Source organism: Symphalangus syndactylus, chromosome 16 (genome assembly GCF_028878055.3).
Source record: "Symphalangus syndactylus isolate Jambi chromosome 16, NHGRI_mSymSyn1-v2.1_pri, whole genome shotgun sequence".
In the NCBI taxonomy this organism is placed as follows: Eukaryota; Metazoa; Chordata; class Mammalia; order Primates; family Hylobatidae; genus Symphalangus; species Symphalangus syndactylus.
The window spans coordinates 49,281,149-49,293,356 of NC_072438.2; the positions used below are offsets into that span (position 1 = coordinate 49,281,149).

The window sequence follows — 12,208 nt, forward strand, 5'->3', positions numbered from 1 at the left end:
ATTATATAAATTCTCTTTGAACCCTGAATCTTGGCACCATCATACAAAGTTTCTCCTTCACAGCATAGATTTGCTCAGCATCAATTTGACAGAAAACTGTTAAGACATGGAAGCTGGCCAGTTAGGAATGTCAGACTATAGAAACAATACTGGTATAAATGGCCAAATCTATCATTAGTCTTTAACCATATGTTCATGGAACAATCGCTCTGTGCAAATTTTTAGAACAACATATAATTACTTCGAGGATTACAGGAAAGCTTTTGGAGGATCTGAATGAGGATGACAGTTCAGGGTATACTTCAAATGTCCTTTAGAATTCGAACACTCTAATAATGCAATTACAAAATAATGAAAACACCAAAAACATTCTCTCAGACTGGTGAGTTCAACTAGTATATTTAGCCAACATTTAGTTGGTCACTACAATGCCTGGGAGATAAGGTATACCATAAAGTAGGGGAAGCAGGGAAAGAAGGGAATGGAGCAGAAAAGAGGGGAGAAGGGAAGCAGGAAAGACTCCACCTTTTCTGCCAGTTTCTGCCTCATTTCTTTGCTCTCTTTGCCACAAAACTCATTGAAAAAGAAGTCTATACTTGCTATTTTCAACTCTTCTTCCATTTTCTCAAACTCACTATCATCAGGCACATGTTCTAATCAATTTCAATGATCTCCACTTGCTAAATGTAAATATGTTAGTGGTCAGTCTCATTGTACTTGACCATCAGCAATGTCAGACTCGGTTTTGGTCTCCCTGCTTTGGTACAGTTCCTTCACTTTCTCTTGGTTACCTTCCTATAAACTTGGTCTCCATCTCTTTCACTAGTGCCCTTGCTTTTCCCAACATAACGTTGGAGGGGCTCAGGACAGCTCTTGGGTCTCTTCAGTTTTCTGTCTATATCCTTTAATTCTCAGTGATTTCTTCCATCCTCATGACTTTAAATATCTATGCCACCTACTTCCAAATATATCTCATGAACCCAGACTTCTGTCCCAAACTTCAGATATATATTCAACAGCCTCCTGGATATCTCTGTTTGGACCAGACAAACTTATAAAGTCCAAAACTGAACTGCTGACCTTTCTTCCTCAAAATCCTCCAATGAATTCCCATTTCACTCAGAGTAACAGCCTCACAATGGCCTACAAAGCCCATAGGATCTGTCCCTCTATTTTCCCTAGGCCCTTCTTCTATTACTCTCTTCGTTGATCATAGCACTCCAACCACACTGCCCTAACATTTCAGAATTATTCCAGGCACTTTTCCACTTGAAGATCATGTAATGATAGAACTAATAATTTACACTGACTACTCCTTCCATCTGGAATCATCTCCCTCCAGATATTCAAAAGGCAAACGTCCTCACTTCCCACTCATCATTGCTCAAATGTTACCTTTTCAATGAGGCTAACTGTGACGACCCTACCAAAAAGTTGTTCCCTTCCAAAGACACCCAATCTTCCTTATTCTGTGCTATTTTTTTTCCCCAAAGCATTTATTACTTTCTAACATAGTATAAACTTTTCTTATTTATCATCTTATTGTTTGTATGTTTGTCATTACCTTACTGCAAGAAAGTAAGCTCACAAAGTGCTATGGTCTGAATGTTTGTGGCTCCCCAAAATTCACATGTTGAAACTGAATTCCCAAAGTGGTGGTATCAGAAGGTGGGGATTTTGGGACGGAATTCATGCCCTTACAAAAGAGGTCCGAGCGCCTCCGCCATGTGAAGACACATACTAGGTGACATCTATGAGAAACAGGCCCCCAGCAGACACTGAATCTTGTAGTGCCTTGATTTTGGACTCCCCAGTTTCCAGAACTGTGAGCAATAAATTACCGTAATTCATAAATTACCCAGTCTAAGATATTTTGTTACAACAGCCTGAACAGACTAAGGCTTAAGGCCAGGAATATTTATCTGCTTTGTTCACTGTTGCCTCCTTAACACCTGTAACTGGCTTGGCTTACCAGGTGCTTAATATGTACTGGTTGAATGAATGAGGGAAGGGGTAGAAGAGAAGAAACAAGAGAGGCAGGAAGCAGGTAACAAAAAGAGATGAGATGACTATAATTAATAACACAGGCTAGAAAGAACATTTGAAATTTCATGGAGGAGACAATAAATTATCCAGTACAATAGACCCCTTGAAGGTAGAGTCTGAACTCCTTGAAGCATCTCAAGATCACAGGAAAGGACCCAAGCCATGCAGATTGAATAGTTAAGCCTATAACATGAGTATTCTGGCCAAAGAATAAGCCACAGGTAATTCTTACTCCCATTGTTTACCCACGAAACAATGTGCCAGAAGATTCAACATCTTCATAGAAGGACTAAGGGTAGAATAAAAATGCTTTAAAAAGGGTTTTGAGTACTCAAACTTAGCACACAAGAAAATAATATGTATCCAGACTTGGAAGACACAGCAATACACTATGACACAGTGGATTCTGCGTTTTTATGAAGACGGATTTTACATACCCATGTCCATCAAGCCTTATGTTTCCAACAAAATCATAGAGATGTCTGTTTGGACTTTCACACTCAATTCTGCCAGAAATCCTCATCAAACTGTCAATGTCTTTGATATCTGATGTTGCTGGTAAGCCCTGTTTGGAATTTTTAAATAAGCAAAAAGTATATTAAATAAGTTGTATCTGGGCAAAGAGGAGGAATTTTGAATTCATCCAAGTCTTAAGATCTAAGGGATCCCACTATTTTTATAAGCAATTGTCCCCTACTCTGTCAAATCATAATTAAGAGATACCTTCCTCCCTGACTTGGGCACAGGTTTTTAGCACAAGAATAGGGCACCTTTATGAGAGTTCTTAAATATATTTAGGAGACTATAAGCTAGTCTGCAAAGATAATTTGAAGTCAGTCCCCAAAGAACCATTTGCTTGTGAAAATAAAAGTAATATTTATCACTATACAGTCTGAGTCTGTCTTCAGAATCTAAACAAGATGAAAAATAGATGGAATCTGTGTTCAAAGAACATAGCTTTGTTTCTCTTTTTTTATTCCACTGAGAAGGGGAACTCCAAAACAGGTTTTCCCTCTGGCCAACGAGAAGCAGCTGTCACTGAGCAGGACCCCTCACACAGTGGCAGTCTGGGTCCAGGCCCTCTGTGATGATCTAGTTCCAACACATCCCAGCCCTCCCAAATGTCATTTTCATCATTCATCTAGAAACCAAGGGCATACATTTTTAAAGTCCCTTTTAAAACTTTAAAAACTTTACAGTTATTTTTGCTTGAGATGATATGAAAAGTAAATACAGAAATGTAAACTATTCCCCAAGATGAGTAAGATGAGTGAGAGTTTTTGAACAGCAATAGAAAGTATGGCTTTTTAAAAAAGTTTTATTTTATGTTCAGGGGTGTACAACGGAGCTTATGTAGTAAACTTAATGTGTTATGGGAGCTTGTTGTACAGCTTTTTTTCTTCCTTTTTTTTTTTGAGATGGAGTCTCACTCTGTCACCCAGGCTGGAGTGTGGTGGCACGATCTCGTCTCACTACAACCTCTGCCTCTCGGGTTCAAGCGATTCTCCTGCCTCAGAATCCTGAGCAGCTGGGATTACAGGCGTGCGCCACCCTGTCCGGCTACTTATTGTATTTTTAGTAGACACAGGGTTTCACCATGTTGGTCAGGCTGGTCTTGAACTCCTGACCTTGTGATCCGCCTGCTTTGGCCTCCCAAAGTGTGATTACATGTGTGAGCCACTGTGCCCATCCTTGTACAGCTTTTTTTTTTTTTTTTTTGAGACGGAGTCTTGCTCTGTCACCCAGGCTGGAGTGTAGTGGCGCAATCTCGGCTCACTGCAAGCTCCGCCTCCCGTGTTCACGCCATTCTCCTGCCTCAGCCTCCTCAGTAGCTGGGAGTACAGGTGCCTGCCACCATGCCTGGCTAATTTTTTGTATTTTTTTAGTAGAGACAGGGTTTCACCATGTTAGCCGGGATGGTCTTGATCTCCTGACCTTGTGATTCGCCCACCTCAGCCTCCCAAAGTGCTGAGATTACAGCCGTAAGCCACCACGCCCGGCCCTTGTACAGCTTTTTAACATGGCGAAGTCAAATTATAATTTGAACCAGGTGAATAGGAAAAAGTTAAAACATATCAAAGCACTTAGAACTACTATTATCTGAGTGTTAGCTATTACATAATTAAAAATATTACAAATAGTATCTATAAGATAGATCATATTTAACCAAATACATCAGAATCTTCCATAATACTTAACAATACCAGTTTATAAAACCTTTTCATTGTGGTTCCATGGGAACATATTTGCAATAGGACAGATTACTTCAAGACAATAACACAAAGAAAGAAGCTCTTAATTCCATGTAATAAAATAGCAGTGATTATATATATACTTGTATCAGATCTTACCTGTCTAATTTTCAAGTTTGTTTCACCATCTAAGTTGGATGTTTCAATGTAGCACATGGCTTGGGGCTCACTGTAGTTTGGAGTTGAGAAGCACAAAGATTTAGTAGGGGAAGAAAAGCATAATAATAACTTATTTAAATGCTCAGACTCACTAAATCCTTTCGTTCTAGACAAAGGAATAGTTACTTAGCTTCTTGATGATTTTCATTCTAACAGCAAGATGCTGTGAGGCAGAACCCATGCATGATGACTCGTGGATTAGCTTTTCAGCCAGAAGGACCCAAAAGCAATTTCCTGACAACAATCAGTAATGGTCTTCAAGATAATGCAAATGAATAGATTTGCACATTATATTTAAATCGTTCATCCACACAGACACAACACAGACTGTATCTGAAATGTAAAGCAGTTTTGTGTCCAGATTTATCTTTAGCTCAAAACACCACATGAGATTTCATGTTCATGGCACGCATGTAAATTGGTTAAGAAAGTGGTTGATGAGAAAATTCCAGATTGCTAGTTCTACAAACCTGCATTTACTACCCTTTTAGCTATGATGAATAGGATGACATAAACCATAATATTTAAATTTTAAGGTTGTTTAAAAAAAGTAATATGAACAAATTTTACGATGAAAGTGGATATATAGCTTTCTCCCTCTATGTTTTCCACTCCTGCTCTCCTATTAAAGTTGCTTGAGAGATTCTCACAGCGGTAAAAACTAAAACTAAAATCAGTCAGCTAGGCCATATTGCTCCTTGACCTAGAAGATACACTTTATGGGTTCCCCACCAGTGTGTCTTAGTAAAATCTGGTGTGTGGCGGCTGGCATAAGGGGTCCACGTTCTCCAGTTTTATCACATCACCACAGCCCAGACTGTCTTATCTTTCCCTTTCACATGCTGATTTGACTTGCTCAGCAACTACAGACAAGCGAGTTTGTAGCCCAATTTGAACCAGGTGAATAGGAAATTCACCTGGTTCACCTGTATAATCTGATCCTCAATTCTAAAGAAAAGCATCCTAATCTGATTAATGCTTGGTTATATAATATTTACTAATACTAATTACTAATTTACTAATATCACATAAGTATTATAAATGTAATCTCTTATAAGCATGTGTACTCAAAGCTAGAAAGAAAAAAATTTACAAATTACAAACACCTGGAATTTTCTAATCAACTTCCAATTTGTACATGTGCAAAACAGACTATTCCTAGTTTCAGAAATGGGCATGTAGCTTAATTTTGTGGCCTGAAGATTTGTGAAAATTGCTTAAACACATAGACATTAATCAAAAATACTTTACTGATTCATTTTAAAGTAGCTCTGCAAGTTCTTCAATTTACTACGAGCTTTCTTTTGTAAAAGCTGCTACTTTTCCCCAAAATTAAGTCCTTCAATGTTTATATTTTCACTCTATAACTTATTCAAAATTTTATTTTTAAAATCACTGTCACAATAGCAATTTGGCTCTGGAAATTGCTCGAAATTTGTAATTTACTTATGTATACATTTGAAACATAGTTTATGAATTTATAAAACACATCTTCTGATAATATAGAAGCACGATGACAAAGAAAATACTAAATGACAATGTTGATTCCATATTCTGACAATTAGAATAATATTCTAATTCTACTTTTTTTTGCATAAAGTAACTTATCTAGGTCTTTAAACGGCTAGGAAGTTAGGAAGTTCAAATGGCTAAGTTCTATTTGAAGTTGGGGTAATAAAATAAGCATCGAGATTCAGAACATTCTCAACAATTAGGACAGCAGTTACTGAAGCAATTCTTAATAGTGCTGTGAAAAGGCAGCAAGAAGTCTCAGATAAGGAATCATGCTAGATCATAAATATTTCAGCAAACTATGATGACATCTAAAACACAAACTAGTCAAGAGAGGCAAAGCAGGCTTTTTGATTAGTAAGTGAAAAATGAAACAAGATGCATATCACAATACAGACACTAGTAGACAGCTGAAATTGATCACAGTAACGTGCACTTTGTCACTAGATACAAGTGGGATAAAAGTTGATCCCAAAGCATGCGGTACAAAATGTGCAACATCCAGCTTTGTGCAGGGGGTCCTCTATAAACCCTATGAGCCCAAATTATAGTCACAATCGCTGGAAGCATTTTATAGAACTTACAGAAAAATTTAAAATACAAGAATAAGACATGTTTATAATCTAATCAATTTTCAATGACTGTTTCATGAAAAGCTTAACATTATTCAAAATAATATCCTGGAGAGATAATAAATTAAGCCTTAGTACTTAGGCATGTTATTAAATATGAATATATATTAATGGTGCATAGGAAATTAAAATCTACCTTTATTGTCATGCCTCTTAGACTCCTACTGATAACAGGAGTTCAATTTGCCCAGCTGAAGGACAAGCATCAGTCAACATAGTATTCAAAAATCCCTTTAAAACATCTGTGAAATGTCCATCACCAAGCAGTATAAAAAGTTTGTGTTTTAAAGGAAGAGACAGAACTCAACCATATTTGGGTGCAACTGTTCTCTGGTTTACGGTGAGGACCCACATACACGCATCCTATAAGACTCAGTGGTTCTAACCTTGAGGACAGACTGATGAGATCTGCTGGGAGATGTTCCCCATTGGTCACTTTCACTATCTCCCCTACTGCCACCTACACGTCCCAGTGTAAAATAATTAAAATGGCAAAAAAAAAAAAAAATGAACAGAGGAAAAAAAACAAACAAATGGACAAAAGAGACAGAAAGTTCAAAATTATTATAGAAAATAATACATGTTAATAAAAACATCTAATGCCAATTTTTTTCAAAACTTATTTTGATCAGGTCTGAAGGCATAAGAAAACATTTAATATTTGAGGGTTATTTATTTGCTTTTAAGCCCAATTTAAAGTTTTAGTGTGAAAACTTAATTTTTAAAAGTTTACTCATAAGCTTATCAAATTAAAGCATATTTTATAGAGAACTACATTATATTCTAGATTTTTCTTTCTCAAATTTCTCAACCTCATGCCATCTACTGTATGTCCACTTGTACCAAAAAAGGAAGAAAACAATAATGAAAATTATTTTTTAGGGTTGTGATAGGGTTTTGAAAAAAAAGTATACTAGTCCCTGCCCCACTTAAAAAAAAACTATTAAAAATGTTCTGACTCCAAAATATTTTTAAAGTTAATTGAATAAATATCTTACTAACTTTAATGCAAAGCTGCAAAGACATAGGCCTTAGGAAGTCAGAAGGCATAACTGTAGCCTTTTGAGTTACTTAGCAATTAATGAAGTCTAGATAATGCATTTTTTGGAAGGATAAGCCTTTGAATCCAGAGAAATTTTTTCAGAGAGGGTATGAAATAGACATGCTGAGAATATGGACTTGAATTAACAGCTTGAGTTATTTTACCCTACTTTATACTTTCTTAACGCATAAATGTATTATTTATTAAATGCTAAAATCTGTTTCATTTCAAAATGAAAGCCTATGAAACACAGTAACTTTCAACCAAGTTCATGCTTTAATTTCAAACTACCTCACAGAAGATGCACTCTTAGTAATTAAAAATTAAAAAAATTGAAAATTAAAATATTATAAACAGTTGTTTACTCTTACTGCTAAGTGGTTGCTCACTTGCAGGTAAAAATCATCATGTGCTTCTTTTGATAGTGGACAGTGTGAAGATAGTAAATTAGGAGTATTCCAACCCTGACTTAGTCATTACCTAAAGTCAAAATTTCTCTTTCAGTTAAATAATTGAACACTACTACCTATTTCGTGAGGTTAATGTAGATTCAAAGGAGCTAAGTAATGCTAAAACCCTTTGAGGAAAAAAAATCCTGAAAGGTGGTATTCTGCTACTTGGATTGAAATGTCTAAAAGCACAACCTTTATTTTGAATTCTACTCAATAACAAAAAGCAATGAATCAGATAATCTTTTAAAAATATAATCTTGGAGGAAGTTAATCACTGTGGAGACCATATTAAGACACAGAAACTGTTTTGATAAATTGATATTTATAGCCACCAGTAAGTGTTTTTAATGTTTATAAAACAAATTCTGTAAAAATGGTCTAAAGTTTAAGAAATACAAGTAGCTTGCTGGGGAGTTTCTGAAGTTGGATAGAGTCAGACGGCAAAGATTTTGAAAATTTCCAACTTAAAATTAAATATAAATTCAGGGCAGTATAGTCAATTATCTTCACATTTTTGAGCATCAAAAATAAAAATTGTATTTAACGGTTCAGCCTATATGATTCATTCTATAATTATGTCTCTAAGAGTTTAATCGGGAAAACAATACTTTCCCAAAATGTTAGAAGGTGTTACTATCATTTTGAACTTTCTTACATACAGTCACGTGAAAATGACAGGTGTAGCTTCTGAGGAATGCATTGTTAGGCATTTTTGTCACTGTGTGAGCATCATAGAGGGTACCTATACAAACCTAGATGGTATAGTCTAAAGGCCATATGGTATAGCAGATTGCTCCTAGGCTACAAACCTGTACAGCATGTTACTGTATGGAATAGTGTAAAGAAACAGTAACACAATAGTAAGTATTTGTACAATAGGAATTTTTCTGCTCCATTATAATCTTATGGGACCACTGTTGTATATGTGTTTCATAACTGACCAAAATGTTGTTACGCAGCACAAGACTGTAAAACATTCAGATGGCCAACTGTCCAATCCATTCATCACATTTTTACTTAGTAAAACTGATTGGACACCATTCTGTAAGGTACTCCTAAATCTTATCAATTTAAACAAAAAGAATTGGGGAATATTAGAATTTGATCATTTAATCCATCTTAATATAAAAGATGTGAAATCAAGGCATGAGAGATTAAGCAGTTGGTTCAAAATCACCAACTCAGAATAAGAATCCTGGCTTTTCACTACCTAAGGAGAGCTCTTTCTAGTGCCTGATACTACCTAGAACCTGAGACAATGAAAATAAGCTCTCCCTCAGGCTAATTCTGAAGATGCCAAGAATGGACGGTTAGCTTCATTCAGTTTTAGAGTTTTATCCTGATAAAGTTATAAGCAAAGGAAACTAGGAACAGAAAGAGTGATTCGAAAACATCTATATTATTTTTTCTGAAAACAAAAACCTATAGGTACATGGCACAAAATTACAGAAATGTAACTACCTGCAGTTACTTTAATTGGTTGTAGACTTCTATAAGTATCTACTATAAATACTTTTGTTTGTTCAGTTAAGTTTCACTAACCTGTCATGAATCGAATCACTTTAAATGATGACCTGATAAAATACATTTTGAAAAAAGGACACTGTCCATATTCATATGTGAATTTACAAATAAAACTGTCCAAGGAAATGATGATAAACAACCTCTAAAATATTAAAAGCAATTTTTTAAATTTAAAATAGGACTAGTTTATAGTTTTTAAACCTAAAACCATTTGAAAGTCACATTCTTCAAAGAGTAACAGTGCCATATGTTCTGAATACTAATTCATGACTAAAATACGAGTAAAATGAAAATTATTTAAATTAAGTAACTGAAAGAACTTAAAAGAAAGAGCAAAGTACTTTTCTGTTGGAAGAGGATGGCATTTCAAAAGGCATAATGGCAAAAAGAATCATTCATCCATTTTTTTATACCATTCCATCGTAATAAGAAACTTTGTAGGGATTTATGATGAACAAGGACTGAAAGATAAAAAAAAAATCAATAGAACCTAATCCATGTATTATATAAAATAAATGACAGGAAATCTTAAGAGTTATGATCCCCACAAAAGGATCTGGATAGATCCAGAGGGAGAGTAGACTCTTAATTATATTTGAATGATAAAGTATAGTACCTATCACTTATTCTATACAGCAAACATGAAATAACCCTTTAAGTCCAATCAATTTTTTAAATGTTTAAACAAAAATTATTAGAGAGGTTTTAAATTCTTCGTTTATTCCTTATTTCCTTGGAGAAATCACAAGGTCAGTGCAGGGTAGAGAAACCATCCTCTACACTGTTTGAGCATCAGTAGGCATCTCTACCTTGATGAGAGAAGTACAGTGTCAGCGGGTATATACTCTTTGCCTTTTATTACAACTATATCTCCAACATTTACCTGAAAGAAAACTGGGAATTGGTTAATTATCTGCATTGAAAGATAGTTACAAACATACAACCCATTGTGAAAAGCACAGAATACAGTAAGAATCGTTATTGGCAAACAAGAACCACTTATCTTCACAAAATGGAAGAAAATTATCTAGGAGTGAGACCAGGGTTGGAGGAATCCTTTAAAAAAATGAACATTGTATATTGGATATATAACTTATCTTGATAAAATCAATCTATTCTATCAATTTAATTGACATTTCAACTTCTCATATCCTCTCTGACATAAAAATATAAAGGAGGAATTTACCAATATAAATCTTTATCCTATTGAAGAAAATCTCAATGCAACTGGAGACACTATCATATATAATTGCTCCTCACAATAATGCTTGTGAAACAAGTATTGCTTATAACTCATCATTTGGAGAGAAAGAAAATGAGTCTGAGATTCTGACATTTTTGCTCAAGATCATGGGGAGCTGAAGAGCTTAGACTCAAATCCACATTTGACTGTCTGCAAATCCTGATTTTGCATAATTTTGTGAAACTATCAATTATTTTAAATTAAAAATTAATCTCTTCATTTTACTACCTCTTAGCATTTTTCTGAGCCCGGCATAAAGACAAAGACATACTATTTTCAAAAACTGTTAGCAGTAATTTAAGTGACAGATGTGTCATATAGCTTTTGGCAAACAATACAATAACTAAGCAACAACTTGGCTTAACTGAGTTCACCAAGTTACACTGTTAGCTGCTCCCCTTACATCATGAAAGTTGACCACTTAGTAGACAAATGAGACTAAACATGAATTTCAATACTTAATAGATGGAAAAAAAGACTTTCTAAATTAAAGCCTGTTTGTTCTTCCCCCTCCCTACTTTTCCTTGAACTCTAAAATAACACTATGAGGGTAAGAACAGAATAGTGTCTTTTGTGGGAATCATAATAAGAATTACTGCAGAGGCAGCCCACTGCGGTCCATTATTTACCAAAAGAAGAGGTTAGGAAAGGTTGGGGCAGGGGTATTGTCTCTTTATGCTTAAGTTCTGGGTGCCTTGATTCAAAAAATAATTCAGCTGAAATCTGAAATTTGGACTAGCTGAAACTGGCAAATTACCAGGGATCTTGGAATCAAACACCCCCTACCTCAAAAAAGGGTAAAGAGGAAAAATTAAAAACTGCAAGTATAAATGTAAACTGGTCCTTAAAATAATGTGCTGTGATGGTACTGTGATTATACTCACTGACAGAAAGATAATAAAATGTAAATTCTCTGAAATCATGGCACTTAGAATGCATCCAGGTTACCATTTAATTTTTCTTTAATCAACTCCTATGTGTTAATGTTTCCTCTTAAATTCAACTATGTGCTTCACAAAATCAGAATCACATCCTCTACACTATCGTGTTAGAGTCTAACAGTCAGACTTAAATCCCTAATTGATTGTGCTGCTTTCCAACATCTTTACTCATTGTAAGACAAAAGAAGGGCTTGCAGTTAAACTCAATAAAATAGTAACAATTTATACGGTATGCCAGTGGCCTGGGAAAACCAGGGGCTTACTAAATGCTGACGTTCTTACTAAAGCATGCTAAATCAATGAATGCTGAAGTTCTTTACTGTAAGGAAACTAGGGAACTTAACTCCTTAGAATGTCTATGTTTAAGATCAATTTCTCAAAAGACATCCAAACACCTGTCTTTCC

General features: G+C 35.2%; 1 protein-coding gene across 5 annotated transcripts in view; it reads right to left on the reverse strand.

The window, feature by feature from the left end:
* The window catches only part of ATP8A1 (ATPase phospholipid transporting 8A1), a 252,547-nt gene that overhangs the window by 176,479 nt on the left and 63,860 nt on the right, over positions 1–12,208 (reverse strand). For 2 of the 5 annotated variants that reach the window (XM_055246260.2, XM_055246258.2), the window contains exons 7-9: positions 10,429–10,502; positions 4,398–4,467; positions 2,484–2,611 (exon numbers count right to left, since the gene is read on the reverse strand). In XM_055246260.2, coding sequence (XP_055102235.1) covers positions 2,484–2,611; positions 4,398–4,467; positions 10,429–10,502 — 272 coding nt within the window. Of the gene's footprint in view, positions 1–2,483; positions 2,612–4,397; positions 4,468–6,987; positions 7,062–10,428; positions 10,503–12,208 lie in introns of all 5 variants that reach the window. The other 3 variants (XM_055246261.1, XM_055246259.1, XM_055246262.2) reach the window with 2 other exon arrangements.